This window comes from Bombina bombina, chromosome 5, assembly GCF_027579735.1.
Source record: "Bombina bombina isolate aBomBom1 chromosome 5, aBomBom1.pri, whole genome shotgun sequence".
NCBI lineage: Eukaryota > Metazoa > Chordata > Amphibia > Anura > Bombinatoridae > Bombina > Bombina bombina.
In genome coordinates this window covers 676,253,955-676,267,284 of record NC_069503.1, presented here as the reverse complement: position 1 = coordinate 676,267,284, position 13,330 = coordinate 676,253,955, and the positions used below count along the sequence as shown (strand labels likewise).

The 13,330-nt window shown below is 40.7% G+C and overlaps 1 protein-coding gene across 8 annotated transcripts in view; it reads right to left on the bottom strand.

The window, feature by feature from the left end:
• RELCH (RAB11 binding and LisH domain, coiled-coil and HEAT repeat containing) overlaps positions 1 to 13,330 on the bottom strand; it is a 388,739-nt gene that overhangs the window by 316,618 nt on the left and 58,791 nt on the right. Inside the window, exon 1 of one of the 8 annotated variants that reach the window (XM_053714631.1) lies at positions 6,301 to 6,399. The exons of the other annotated variants lie outside the window; for them this stretch is intronic. Coding sequence (XP_053570606.1) covers positions 6,301 to 6,346 — 46 coding nt within the window. The 5' untranslated portion in view covers positions 6,347 to 6,399. Of the gene's footprint in view, positions 1 to 6,300; positions 6,400 to 13,330 lie in introns of those variants that run through there. 8 annotated transcript variants of the gene reach the window in all.

Genomic DNA, 13,330 nt, shown 5'->3' with positions numbered 1-13,330 from the left:
CCAAGGCTTAAATCCGACTCGAAAATATTGAGGAAACCATCACCTCGAACTGGACATGAAATGCTTCCACAGGAAGTCACCAGAAACGCGACAACCAAAGTCGTCAGTATGAATTATCCCAGATGACGAAACATCTTACTAACAAACGTTTCTACAACAACCAAGCGCTCTAAACAAAAAACTATTTTAACCGGATTAGGAAAATAAATTAGGCAAGCGCACAAAAGTGATAGCCAAGAAGGAATGTGGGAAAACAGGACCAGCCCGTCATACTACACAAAACCCTGGAACAGGGATACTAAAATAAAATAAAAAATATATATGTATAGACGAGAAGGAATGGGATCTCCATCCGTCTCCCCTCGTCTAATCAAGATCGCTATCTGATTTAGAGGACTGAGATCCTACTGACGGATCAGTACTCAGAATCTCTAACATCGCCAAAACTTCTCTCAGAAGCAAGCGCAGCCATGTCATTCTAAATCTAAATGCTAAATCCTCTTCCATCAGAGAATTCAAATCAGCAAACTCCGACCCTGGAGGTCCTACCTCTGAAGCCTCAAAGGGAACCGCATCCCCAGATGACTGATCGGATACAATCGTTAATTTACACCCTTCGCTTGCACGTAGCAGTAAGAGGAAAAATCACTAAGGCCGTAGAGATGGCCATGCGGAACTGCGCAATAACATCTGGTGGAAAAAAGCCCCTTCGGGGGAAAAAGCAGCGGTACTCGGGGAAACTGCATGTGTAGGAACAGAATAATCTAGAGAACACACCTCACGGGGTGATGAATCCTCAGAGGCGGACAGCTCAGTGGTCTCTAACATCTCAACATTGGTTGATGAAAACACCCTGTTGCGGCATACGGAACATAATTGGGAGGGTTGGCCTACCCGAGCCTCCTAACAATATACACAGGTATTTAATTCTGTATTAGAGGGATCCCCCTCTAAATTAACTGAATCCTCCCTAACTTGTCTAATTTAACTTATAGAAAAAAACAACAACAACTGGCACCTTATACTATAATGGCTGGGGCACTCACCACCTCCTATGACCCAGAGAGCTAGAGAGACCTGCTCCTCGTCGCAGACAATCGGTCAGGAATAGGAAATGGAAGAACGTGACCACTCCCGGTCACACGGTGAGTCATGCAGGACTGCCCCTGCTAAGGAAAAGCGCGCCAGCTTAATAAAACTGCGCAGCTCTCAAATGTGAATGATAAAATAAAAATAACCTGTACGTTCCGTATCAGCCTATGAGCCCAAACGTCTACTACATATAAAGCAGCCGAAATCACTCAAAAGACTCTCCCTGCATCTCTGGACTCTAACTTTCATCAATGCTCTCACTGAGAGGCTCACAAGACTACTCCTGTCCCACTTCGAAGGGCAGATACCCTTCCTAAGGAACTACTCTGAAATCTTCTGACACTTCTCTGCCAACCTCCTGTGATGAAAGGCAAAGAATGACTGGGGTATGAGGGAAGTGGGGGAGGTATTTAAAGGGACAGTATACTGAAAAAAAGTTTTCCCCTTAATGTGTTTACAATTGCTTTTTTTACCAACTGCAGAGTAAAAAATGTATGAAAATGAGCTTTTAAAGGTTTTTTTATGTATATTAAAGCTTTGATTTTGTGTTTTGAAGCCACAACCTAATAAAATGGGTTGAGCTTGTAGGTATAATCAGATCTCATTACTGTATCACATTGTGCACATATACCTGTTTCTTTATCTTATATCTGTCCATAAAACAATCACCAGTACTTGGAGAGAACAATGGAAAATCAATATTTTATTACCTTATCTCTGCTATATCACACTGGGAGTGTAATTTCTTCTGCTGGCTGTGTTTACAAAGCTTATCTATAGCTTGGACCTGCGGCCACAAACTTTCAGAATAGGTGGGGATACCACATGCTAAATCAGCTATTTCAAATGCCAATATAAGGGAAAAGGAGCTACTTGTAAGCAATTTAATACACTACAGCAGGTTAAGTGGATCATTGGGTACAAATTAAAGGAGAGAAAAAATTTGAGTAAACTGTCCCTTTAAGCCTTTGGCTGGGGTGTCTTTGCCTCCTCCTGGTGGCCAGGTTCTGTATTTCTGTAATGAATGCAGCTGTGGACTCTCCCTGTATTGAGAAGGAAAGCAGCCTCCACACTCGGCACGGCAAACTACGATCTGAACAGAGAAGCCGAAAACCGGAAGTGCCGAGGAACGGTCACGTGACCACAATTTAAAAAACAGTACGGAAACCAACAGCAGCACAGCAAAAGTGATTGGGCCAATAAGCTAAGCTGAAAAAGCTATTGCAACAAGTAAAAAAAAACCTGTCAAACACTTCATACACTCTCCATCTCTGAGCCCCAATAAAAAATGATGCCTCTTTTCACATAAAAGAAGTCCCTAAAACAGATTCAAATACTTTCCACAAGGATTTAACCCCTATAGTGCCGGTACCTTCAAACCTATAAGTGAAAGCACTTACATGTGGATCCTGCTCTGTCAGACAGGAGCTGTTTTCTGAGGTGTGGCAGCTTCACCATTTCTACCAGGGACCTATATAAAACTCTGGCTTTCTATAATATGTGAAGCAATAATGTTAGAAGTTTAAGCATCGACCACCTCACTGTCTTCTAACTGCTAAAAGCCACCATTACGCTTACTAAAGAGATTGACATGGACACAGCATAGCCCCAATCCTTGCTTGCATGGAAAATTACCCATTAAAAGGATTAAAATCTTCAGACACCATTTTCGCCATCCTCCCGTAATCAAGGCAAAGACAATGACTGGGGGTTATGAGTAAGGGAAGTGATACTTAACAGCTAGCAAGATATCAAGAGAACGAAGAAAAATTGATAATAGGAGTAAATTAGAAAGTTGCTTAAAATTACATGCTCTATCTGAATCACAAAAGAAAAAAATTGGGTTCAGTGTCCCTTTAATGAGCATATTAATGGTGAATTGCAGATCTGAGTGGTGGCCTTTACAATATCCTATTTTAAAAAGATAGTACTGTAAACATTTTTCTCTTAATATGTTACCAATGATCCATATTACTTGCTGGAGTGTTTTAAACAGTTTATAAATAACTTTACCTTTATTTGTTATATGAAATAACTGATTTTGTGATCCTGAAGATTTAAACAATGCAGTATTGGCTATGGAGAAGTTATGTAAACAAGAGAATGCAGCATAAACCAACCAGCCCATTTGAAAGGGTGTCCCTGCAGCTGCATTAACTACAACAAACTCATCAGCTGCTTGCTTAAAGGGATACTAAACCCAATTTTTTTTTTCATGACTCAGAAAGAGCATGCAATTTTAAGCAACTTTCTAATTTACTCCTATTATCTGTCTTTCTTCATTCGCTTGCTATCTTTATTTAAAAAGCAGGAATGTAAGCTTAACCAATAAGCAATCATAACCCAGGTTCTGAACCAAAAATAGTCCAGCTCTGCTTTACATTCCTGCTTTTTAAATAAAAATAGCAAGAGAACAAAGGAAATTTGATAATAGGAGTAAATTAGAAAGTTGCTTAAAATGGAATGCTCTATCTGAATCATTAAAGGAAAAAAAATGGGTTTAGTATCCCTTTAAGTACACGGTCTCCTTAAATATTTGTTTTTATGTATCCATCGTATGTAAAAAGCATTTAAGCACGGCAAAATATCTGCATACAAACAATATATAACTTTATTTGCACAATGTACAAAATCACAATGTTGCAAATCAAGAAGAGTTCAGGAATAAAAACACTTGAAAACCCTGGTAGAACCAGCAGTATGTAGCTGGTTCAGTTTATCTCATCTCCCTTGACGATAGACAATTAGTGCTAGGTGTAAATGTGTTTGTTCCATGCACTCCACAATCACTTTGCAGTATATAGCTGGTTCAGGCAAACTGCAGGATACAAAAGTGTCAAACACCTTGCAAATATAAGACATTTTTGTGTAGTCTTACAATAACGGAGTCTAGTGCAAAAACATATTGATTATTTTAACACCTTTTTTGCTGCAACTGTTTTTCATGGCCAAACTTGCCTTATTTGGAGGAGCCAAGCTGGAGATGGTACTGAAGCATATATGGTGTGCCACTGTCATTTTGTTAGCAAAACATGCACTGTTTTGCAGTATATATTATCACCTCTGCTGAGGCAAGTTAGATATGTAGCAGGGTTACTATTGTGAAATCTGCAGTATGCACTTCCAATTCTCAGAGTTGGAAAACCCACCATTTTAATAGTGAAATTACAGGAAAAGGGCGCATAATAATCTTTTTTTTTTTTTTTTGCTATGCATAATATGGACATTTCATACTACAATCATATTTGTCTGCCTATTACAATAAACTACTAACACATCCCTTACTAAGAAGGCACACATACAGTACTGGGTTCCACAGTCACACCTAATACTTGTAACAATATTTAATCTTGTTTTGCAAATCTGAAAAGGAAAGATAAACCTCTAATTACATCCAACTCAACAGATTAAAAACCACAAGTAGAAAATTATTATTGCCCTTATAATTAAACAATAAATTGTCCATAAAACAGAAGAGGAGCAGCAAAATGACATCTCTTAACAAGACAAAAAGCAGCATTTCTTTTACAAACAACAGATGAGCTTTTACATAATCATAATGTGCACTGCACTCCACTAATTAACTGCTGGAAACACACACCATGCACAGTGAAGGGGCTATAAATAAAGCTTATTCAGTAGCAGTGGCGGCTGGTGACTTTTGAAGATGGGGGAGCACTAGCCCCGCCCCTCAGATGGCCCCGCCCATTTTATTGTGTGTGTATGTATATATATATATATATATATATATATATATATATATATATATATATATATATATATATATATATATATATATATATATATATATATATATATATATATACATACACACACATACATACACACACACACACACACTATGCCAGTTACCTTAACACATTCTTGTACAAGGTGAGGGCAGTGTGTTATGTGTATTACTGTGTGTTGTATGTACATAACTAACCTGAAAGACAAGAGCACCACATACACACATACACCCTGCAGTTACTATATATATATATATATATATATATATATATATATATATATATATATATATATATATATATATATATATATATATATATATATATATACTGGGTACTTGAGTCCTGTCACTGGGGCAGTATAAGGACTTTATAAATATATATATATATATATATATATATATATATATATATATATATATATATATATATATATATATATATATGTCCTTATACTGCCCCAGTGACAGGACTCAAGTACCCAGTATATATATATATACACCCAGAGACAAGCAGAATACACTTTTTAATAATGTTTAATACACACACTGTCTGACACTAAAGTAAAGGGGCATTTAATTTATATAGGTATCATTGTTATACCTACTATAAGGGGATCCACTGACATACATACATAGAGATACACACATACATACATACATAGTTACACAGAGATGCACAAACTTATACATACACAGAGATACACACATACATTCATGCAGAGATACACACACACAGATAGGCACCAACACATGCACACAGGCACACACAGATATAAGCAGACATACACTTATATATGCAGGGACAGTCACATGCATGGTAATATTATTTTTACAATACTCTTGGGAATTTTTCTTATTCTAAACTTGAGTTCCAGTCCAGCTCATTTAAATGTTCATAACATACAGCAGTGGTAGTGTATTAATAATCTGAGCTGAGGCTGAGCTAACCTTCTTTGTGCCACAGTACATACAGTATATTAAGTATTTTAGAGCATAAAACTTTAGCAACTAACTCACAGACTGACCTCTATCACATAGTTGCTGCTTCAAGTGCCGTGCAGAAGACAGAGTTGTAAATTTAAACTGGAGCTGTCCTCTCCCTCATGACCTCCTGCCCTGCAGCATGCATAGGAAAACACTGATTCACAATTTAACCCCATGGCTACCAAAAAGGGCTGCAATACACTGCTTAGGAATAAACTGCAGTCCTTTCTGGCAGCCAGGGAGTTAAATTGTGTTCAGCATGTTACGGAGTCTTTTTTTCTATTAGGTATTGGTAATTCAAATGTCAAGGGTGAAGTGTTTACCGGGTGGGTCCCACATTTAAGTACATGATCACAACACTTTCCCTGACAGGCTCAGAAATGATCCGTCAGGTAGGAGGAAGAGACAGACTTAGTAGAACAACAACAAGTAAGGGGACGCAGCACATATTCCACAGCACAGCCATGACTTACCTCCTTCCTTCCTTCCACTTTCTGCATTTGCCGACGCAGCGGTCATACCCCCAGCTCTCCACAGCACACTTGAGCGCGCTCCCGCCCCTCACCTTAAAAAAGTTACAGCTTCAGCCAAGTGTCATCACTCACAGTCACGTGATGATGCTCTACTTTGTCACTGGCTGCTGCCTTTCTCTGTGAATAACACCTCCCACAGATCGCACAGTCTGAAGTGTGCAATACACAAAGTATAGGGATGGGGAGGCTGGGAGCTGCGCAGGCTGCAAATTTAAGATGCGCATAGCACACTGCCATATATCTAGCTACCGCACGTGCGGTTAGTGTATAAATGATAGAATAAAAAATAAAAAAATTTTTTTTTCCTTCTTAAACAAACTGTTTGAATTTTTTGGGGGACAAAAAAAAAATATAATTTTTACAGTAGGGGGCTATTGGAAAAATTATATATTTTTTCTTCTGTTTTTTCTTTCTATCTTCTGGGCTTCTTCTGGGCTTCTGAGGGGGGCACGTGCGATTGTGCTCAAATGGAGGAGCCTCCACTGGTCACATGATCCCTCCTAGGCTCCGCCTACCCCAGTCATTCTCTTTGCCGTTGTACAGGCAACATCTCCACGGAGATGGCTTAGAGTTTTTTAGTGTTTAACTGTAGTTTTTATTATTCAATCAAGAGTTTGTTATTTTGAAATAGTGCTGGTATGTACTATTTACTCAGAAACAGAAAAGAGATGAAGATTTCTGTTTGTATGAGGAAAATGATTTTAGCAACCGTCACTAAAATCCATGGCTGTTCCACACAGGACTGTTGAGAGCAATTAACTTCAGTTGGGGGAACAGTGTGCAGTCTCTTGCTGCTTGAGGTATGACACATTCTAACAAGACGATGTAATGCTGGAAGCTGTCATTTTCCCTATGGGATCCGGTAAGCCATGTTTATTACGATTGTAAATAAGGGCTTCACATGGGCTTATTAAGACTGTAGACTTTTTCTGGGCTAAATCGATTCATTATTAACACATATTTAGCCTTGAGGAATCATTTTATTTGGGTATTTTGATATAATAATATCGGCAGGCACTGTTTTAGACACCTTATTCTTTAGGGGCTTTCCCAAAGCATAGGCAGAGCCTCATTTTCGCGCCGGTGTTGCGCACTTGTTTTTGAGAGGCATGGCATGCAGTCGCATGTGAGAGGAGCTCTGATACTTAGAAAAGACTTTCTGAAGGCGTCATTTGGTATCGTATTCCCCTTTGGGCTTGGTTGGGTCTCAGCAAAGCAGATACCAGGGACTGTAAAGGGGTCAAAACGGCTCCGGTTCCGTTATTTTAAGGGTTAAAGCTTCCAAATTTGCTGTGCAATACTTTTAAGGCTTTAAGACACTGTGGTGAAAATTTGGTGAATTTTGAACAATTCCTTCATGTTTTTTCGCAATTGCAGTAATAAAGTGTGTTCAGTTTAAAATTTAAAGTGACAGTAACGGTTTTATTTTAAAACGTTTTTTGTATTTTGTTATCAAGTTTATGCCTGTTTAACATGTCTGAACTACCAGATAGACTGTGTTCTGAATGTGGGGAAGCCAGAATTCCTATTCATTTAAATAAATGTGATTTATGTGACAATGACAATGATGCCCAAGATGATTCCTCAAGTGAGGGGAGTAAGCATGGTACTGCATCATTCCCTCCTTCGTCTACACGAGTCTTGCCCACTCAGGAGGCCCCTAGTACATCTAGCGCGCCAATACTCCTTACTATGCAACAATTAACGGCTGTAATGGACAATTCTGTCAAAAACATTTTAGCCAAAATGAACACTTATCAGCGTAAGCGCGACTGCTCTGTTTTAGATACTGAAGAGCATGACGACGCTAATAATAATGTTTCTGAAGGGCCCCTAACCCAGTCTGATGGGGCCAGGGAGGTTTTGTCTGAGGGAGAAATTACTGATTCAGGGAACATTTCTCAACAAGCTGAACCTGATGTGATTACATTTAAATTTAAGTTGGAACATCTCCGCATTCTGCTTAAGGAGGTATTATCCACTCTGGATGATTGTGACAAGTTGGTCATCCCAGAGAAACTATGTAAAATGGACAAGTTCCTAGAGGTGCCGGGGCTCCCAGAAGCTTTTCCTATACCCAAGCGGGTGGCGGACATTGTTAATAAAGAATGGGAAAGGCCCGGTATTCCTTTCGTCCCTCCCCCCATATTTAAAAAATTGTTTCCTATGGTCGACCCCAGAAAGGACTTATGGCAGACAGTCCCCAAGGTCGAGGGAGCGGTTTCCACTTTAAACAAACGCACCACTATACCCATAGAGGATAGTTGTGCTTTCAAAGATCCTATGGATAAAAAATTAGAAGGTTTACTTAAAAAGATGTTTGTTCAGCAGGGTTACCTTCTACAACCAATTTCATGCGTTGTCCCTGTCGCTACAGCCGCATGTTTCTGGTTCGATGAGCTGATAAAGGCGGTCGATAGTGATTCTCCTCCTTATGAGGAGATTATGGACAGAATCAATGCTCTCAAATTGGCTAATTCTTTTACCCTAGACGCCACTTTGCAATTGGCTAGATTAGCGGCTAAGAATTCTGGGTTTGCTATTGTGGCGCGCAGAGCGCTTTGGTTGAAATCTTGGTCGGCTGATGCGTCTTCCAAGAACAAGCTACTTAACATTCCTTTCAAGGGGAAAACGCTGTTTGGCCCTGACTTGAAAGAGATTATCTCTGATATCACTGGGGGTAAGGGCCACGCCCTTCCTCAGGATCGGCCTTTCAAGGCAAAAAATAAACCTAATTTTCGTCCCTTTCGTAGAAACGGACCAGCCCAAAGTGCTACGTCCTCTAAGCAAGAGGGTAATACTTCTCAAGCCAAGCCAGCTTGGAGACCAATGCAAGGCTGGAACAAGGGAAAACAGGCCAAGAAACCTGCCACTGCTACCAAGACAGCATGAAATGTTGGCCCCCGATCCGGGACCGGATCTGGTGGGGGGCAGACTCTCTCTCTTCGCTCAGGCTTGGGCAAGAGATGTTCTGGATCCTTGGGCACTAGAAATAGTCTCCCAAGGTTATCTTCTGGAATTCAAGGGGCCTCCCCCAAGGGGGAGGTTCCACAGGTCTCAGTTGTCTTCAGACCACATAAAAAGACAGGCATTCTTACATTGTGTAGAAGACCTGTTAAAAATGGGAGTGATTCATCCTGTTCCTTTAAGAGAACAAGGGATGGGGTTCTACTCCAACCTGTTCATAGTTCCCAAAAAAGAGGGAACGTTCAGACCAATCTTAGATCTCAAGATCTTAAACAAGTTTCTCAAGGTTCCATCGTTCAAGATGGAAACCATTCGAACTATTCTTCCTTCCATCCAGGAAGGTCAATTCATGACCACGGTGGATTTAAAGGATGCGTATCTACATATTCCTATCCACAAGGAACATCATCGGTTCCTAAGGTTCGCATTCCTGGACAAGCATTACCAGTTCGTGGCGCTTCCTTTCGGATTAGCCACTGCTCCAAGGATTTTCACAAAGGTACTAGGGTCCCTTCTAGCTGTGCTAAGACCAAGGGGCATTGCTGTAGTACCTTACTTGGACGACATTCTGATTCAAGCGTCGTCCCTTCCTCAAGCAAAGGCTCACACGGACATAGTCCTGGCCTTTCTCAGATCTCACGGATGGAAAGTGAACGTGGAAAAGAGTTCTCTATCTCCGTCAACAAGGGTTCCCTTCTTGGGAACAATAATAGACTCCTTAGAAATGAGGATATTTCTGACAGAGGCAAGAAAAACAAAGCTTCTAGACTCTTGTCGGATACTTCATTCCGTTCCTCTTCCTTCCATAGCTCAGTGCATGGAAGTGATCGGGTTGATGGTAGCGGCAATGGACATAGTTCCTTTTGCGCGCATTCATCTAAGACCATTACAACTGTGCATGCTCAGTCAGTGGAATGGGGATTATACAGACTTGTCTCCGAAGATACAAGTAAATCAGAGGACCAGAGACTCACTCCGTTGGTGGCTGTCCCTGGACAACCTGTCACAAGGGATGACATTCCGCAGACCAGAGTGGGTCATTGTCACGACCGACGCCAGTCTGATGGGCTGGGGCGCGGTCTGGGAATCCCTGAAAGCTCAGGGTCTTTGGTCTCGGGAAGAATCTCTTCTACCGATAAATATTCTGGAACTGAGAGCGATATTCAATGCTCTCAAGGCTTGGCCTCAGCTAGCGAGGGCCAAGTTCATACGGTTTCAATCAGACAACATGACAACTGTTGCGTACATCAACCATCAGGGGGGAACAAGGAGTTCCCTAGCGATGGAAGAAGTGACCAAAATCATTCTTTGGGCGGAGTCTCACTCCTGCCACCTGTCCGCTATCCACATCCCAGGAGTGGAAAATTGGGAAGCGGATTTTCTGAGTCGTCAGACATTGCATCCGGGGGAGTGGGAACTCCATCCGGAAATCTTTGCCCAAGTCACTCAACTGTGGGGCATTCCAGACATGGATCTAATGGCCTCTCGTCAGAACTTCAAAGTTCCTTGCTACGGGTCTAGATCCAGGGATCCCAAGGCGGCTCTAGTGGATGCACTAGTAGCACCTTGGACCTTCAAACTAGCTTATGTGTTCCCGCCGTTTCCTCTCATCCCCAGGCTGGTAGCCAGGATCAATCAGGAGAGGGCGTCGGTGATCTTGATAGCTCCTGCGTGGCCACGCAGGACTTGGTATGCAGATCTGGTGAATATGTCATCGGCTCCACCTTGGAAGCTACCTTTGAGACGAGACCTTCTTGTTCAGGGTCCGTTCGAACATCCGAACCTGGTTTCACTCCAGCTGACTGCTTGGAGATTGAACGCTTGATCTTATCGAAGCGAGGGTTCTCAGATATATCTGTTGGTGTGAATCTAAAGGATTCCCTTGGGATAAGGTTAAGATTCCTAAGATTCTATCCTTCCTTCAAGAAGGATTGGAAAAAGGATTATCTGCAAGTTCCCTGAAGGGACAGATTTCTGCCTTGTCTGTGTTACTTCACAAAAAGCTGGCAGCTGTGCCAGATGTTCAAGCCTTTGTTCAGGCTCTGGTTAGAATTAAGCCTGTTTACAAACCTTTGACTCCTCCTTGGAGTCTCAATTTAGTTCTTTCAGTTCTTCAGGGGGTTCCGTTTGAACCCTTACATTCCGTTGATATTAAGTTATTATCTTGGAAAGTTTTGTTTTTAGTTGCAATTTCTTCTGCTAGAAGAGTTTCAGAATTATCTGCTCTGCAGTGTTCTCCTCCTTATCTGGTGTTCCATGCAGATAAGGTGGTTTTACGTACTAAACCTGGTTTTCTTCCAAAAGTTGTTTCTAACAAAAACATTAACCAGGAGATTATCGTACCTTCTCTGTGTCCGAAACCAGTTTCAAAGAAGGAACGTTTGTTGCACAATTTGGATGTTGTTCGCGCTCTAAAATTCTATTTAGATGCTACAAAGGATTTTAGACAAACATCTTCCTTGTTTGTTGTTTATTCCGGTAAAAGGAGAGGTCAAAAAGCAACTTCTACCTCTCTCTCTTTTTGGATTAAAAGCATCATCAGATTGGCTTACGAGACTGCCGGACGGCAGCCTCCCGAAAGAATCACAGCTCATTCCACTAGGGCTGTGGCTTCCACATGGGCCTTCAAGAACGAGGCTTCTGTTGATCAGATATGTAGGGCAGCGACTTGGTCTTCACTGCACACTTTTACCAAATTTTACAAGTTTGATACTTTTGCTTCTTCTGAGGCTATTTTTGGGAGAAAGGTTTTGCAAGCCGTGGTGCCTTCCATTTAGGTGACCTGATTTGCTCCCTCCCTTCATCCGTGTCCTAAAGCTTTGGTATTGGTTCCCACAAGTAAGGATGACGCCGTGGACCGGACACACCTATGTTGGAGAAAACAGAATTTATGTTTACCTGATAAATTACTTTCTCCAACGGTGTGTCCGGTCCACGGCCCGCCCTGGTTTTTTTTAATCAGGTCTGATAATTTATTTTCTTTAACTACAGTCACCACGGTACCATATGGTTTCTCCTATGCTAATATTCCTCCTTAACGTCGGTCGAATGACTGGGGTAGGCGGAGCCTAGGAGGGATCATGTGACCAGCTTTGCTGGGCTCTTTGCCATTTCCTGTTGGGGAAGAGAATATCCACAAGTAAGGATGACGCCGTGGACCGGACACACCGTTGGAGAAAGTAATTTATCAGGTAAACATAAATTCTGTTTTTGTTCTTTGCTTTTAAAGACTGTGTAAGGCTATTTTTTTCGTTCACATAAGTTTTAGTATTACATAAAAATTATATTGCTTTTGATCTTACAAAATCAAATAAAATCATATAAAAGCAACTGTTGCATATAAAATGTCAACACCTGTTCACACTTTAAGGATACACTGGGTAAAATCATCAGGATAATTTTGTACATTAATATTTAATACATCAGGATGACAAATCTATTGAATCCTTAAAATCTAGTAGCCAGAAAACTATACATATTTTAGTCATATTCTCCTGTAAATATGTTAAGCTTGCTTGGCTAATAAGGTAAAGTATCAGATTTACAAAAACAAAACAAAAAAAACCACAACAACAAAAATTAACCAAACTGGGGATACAAACAAAGTGAACGACATGTAAAGAGAATAGTATTTTAAAATAAGGAGTGGTAGCTAGTTTGTCAAGTATGACAAGTAGCAAAATCTACACAGAATTTAACCCCTTAGCTACCAAAAGTACTGCAATTCAAGAGTTAATGGTGCAATTTTTAAATAACTTTATAGAAACACTAAAGCAATTCAAGGGCCATAAAGTGATGAATGGCAGAATCATCTATAAATAAATGTGCACAGAAGTCATTTTTGTTTTTCTGTGCCTCTTCAAAAAGGTTATTTTAAACTGTATTACATATATATTGTTTATTGCTGGTGGTAGGAGGTCCCTGCCTTACAACAGGGCTTTGGAAATGGTCCCTCTCAGTCAGTGAGCTATCTGCTCCTAGGAATAGGTTATACACAAACAAG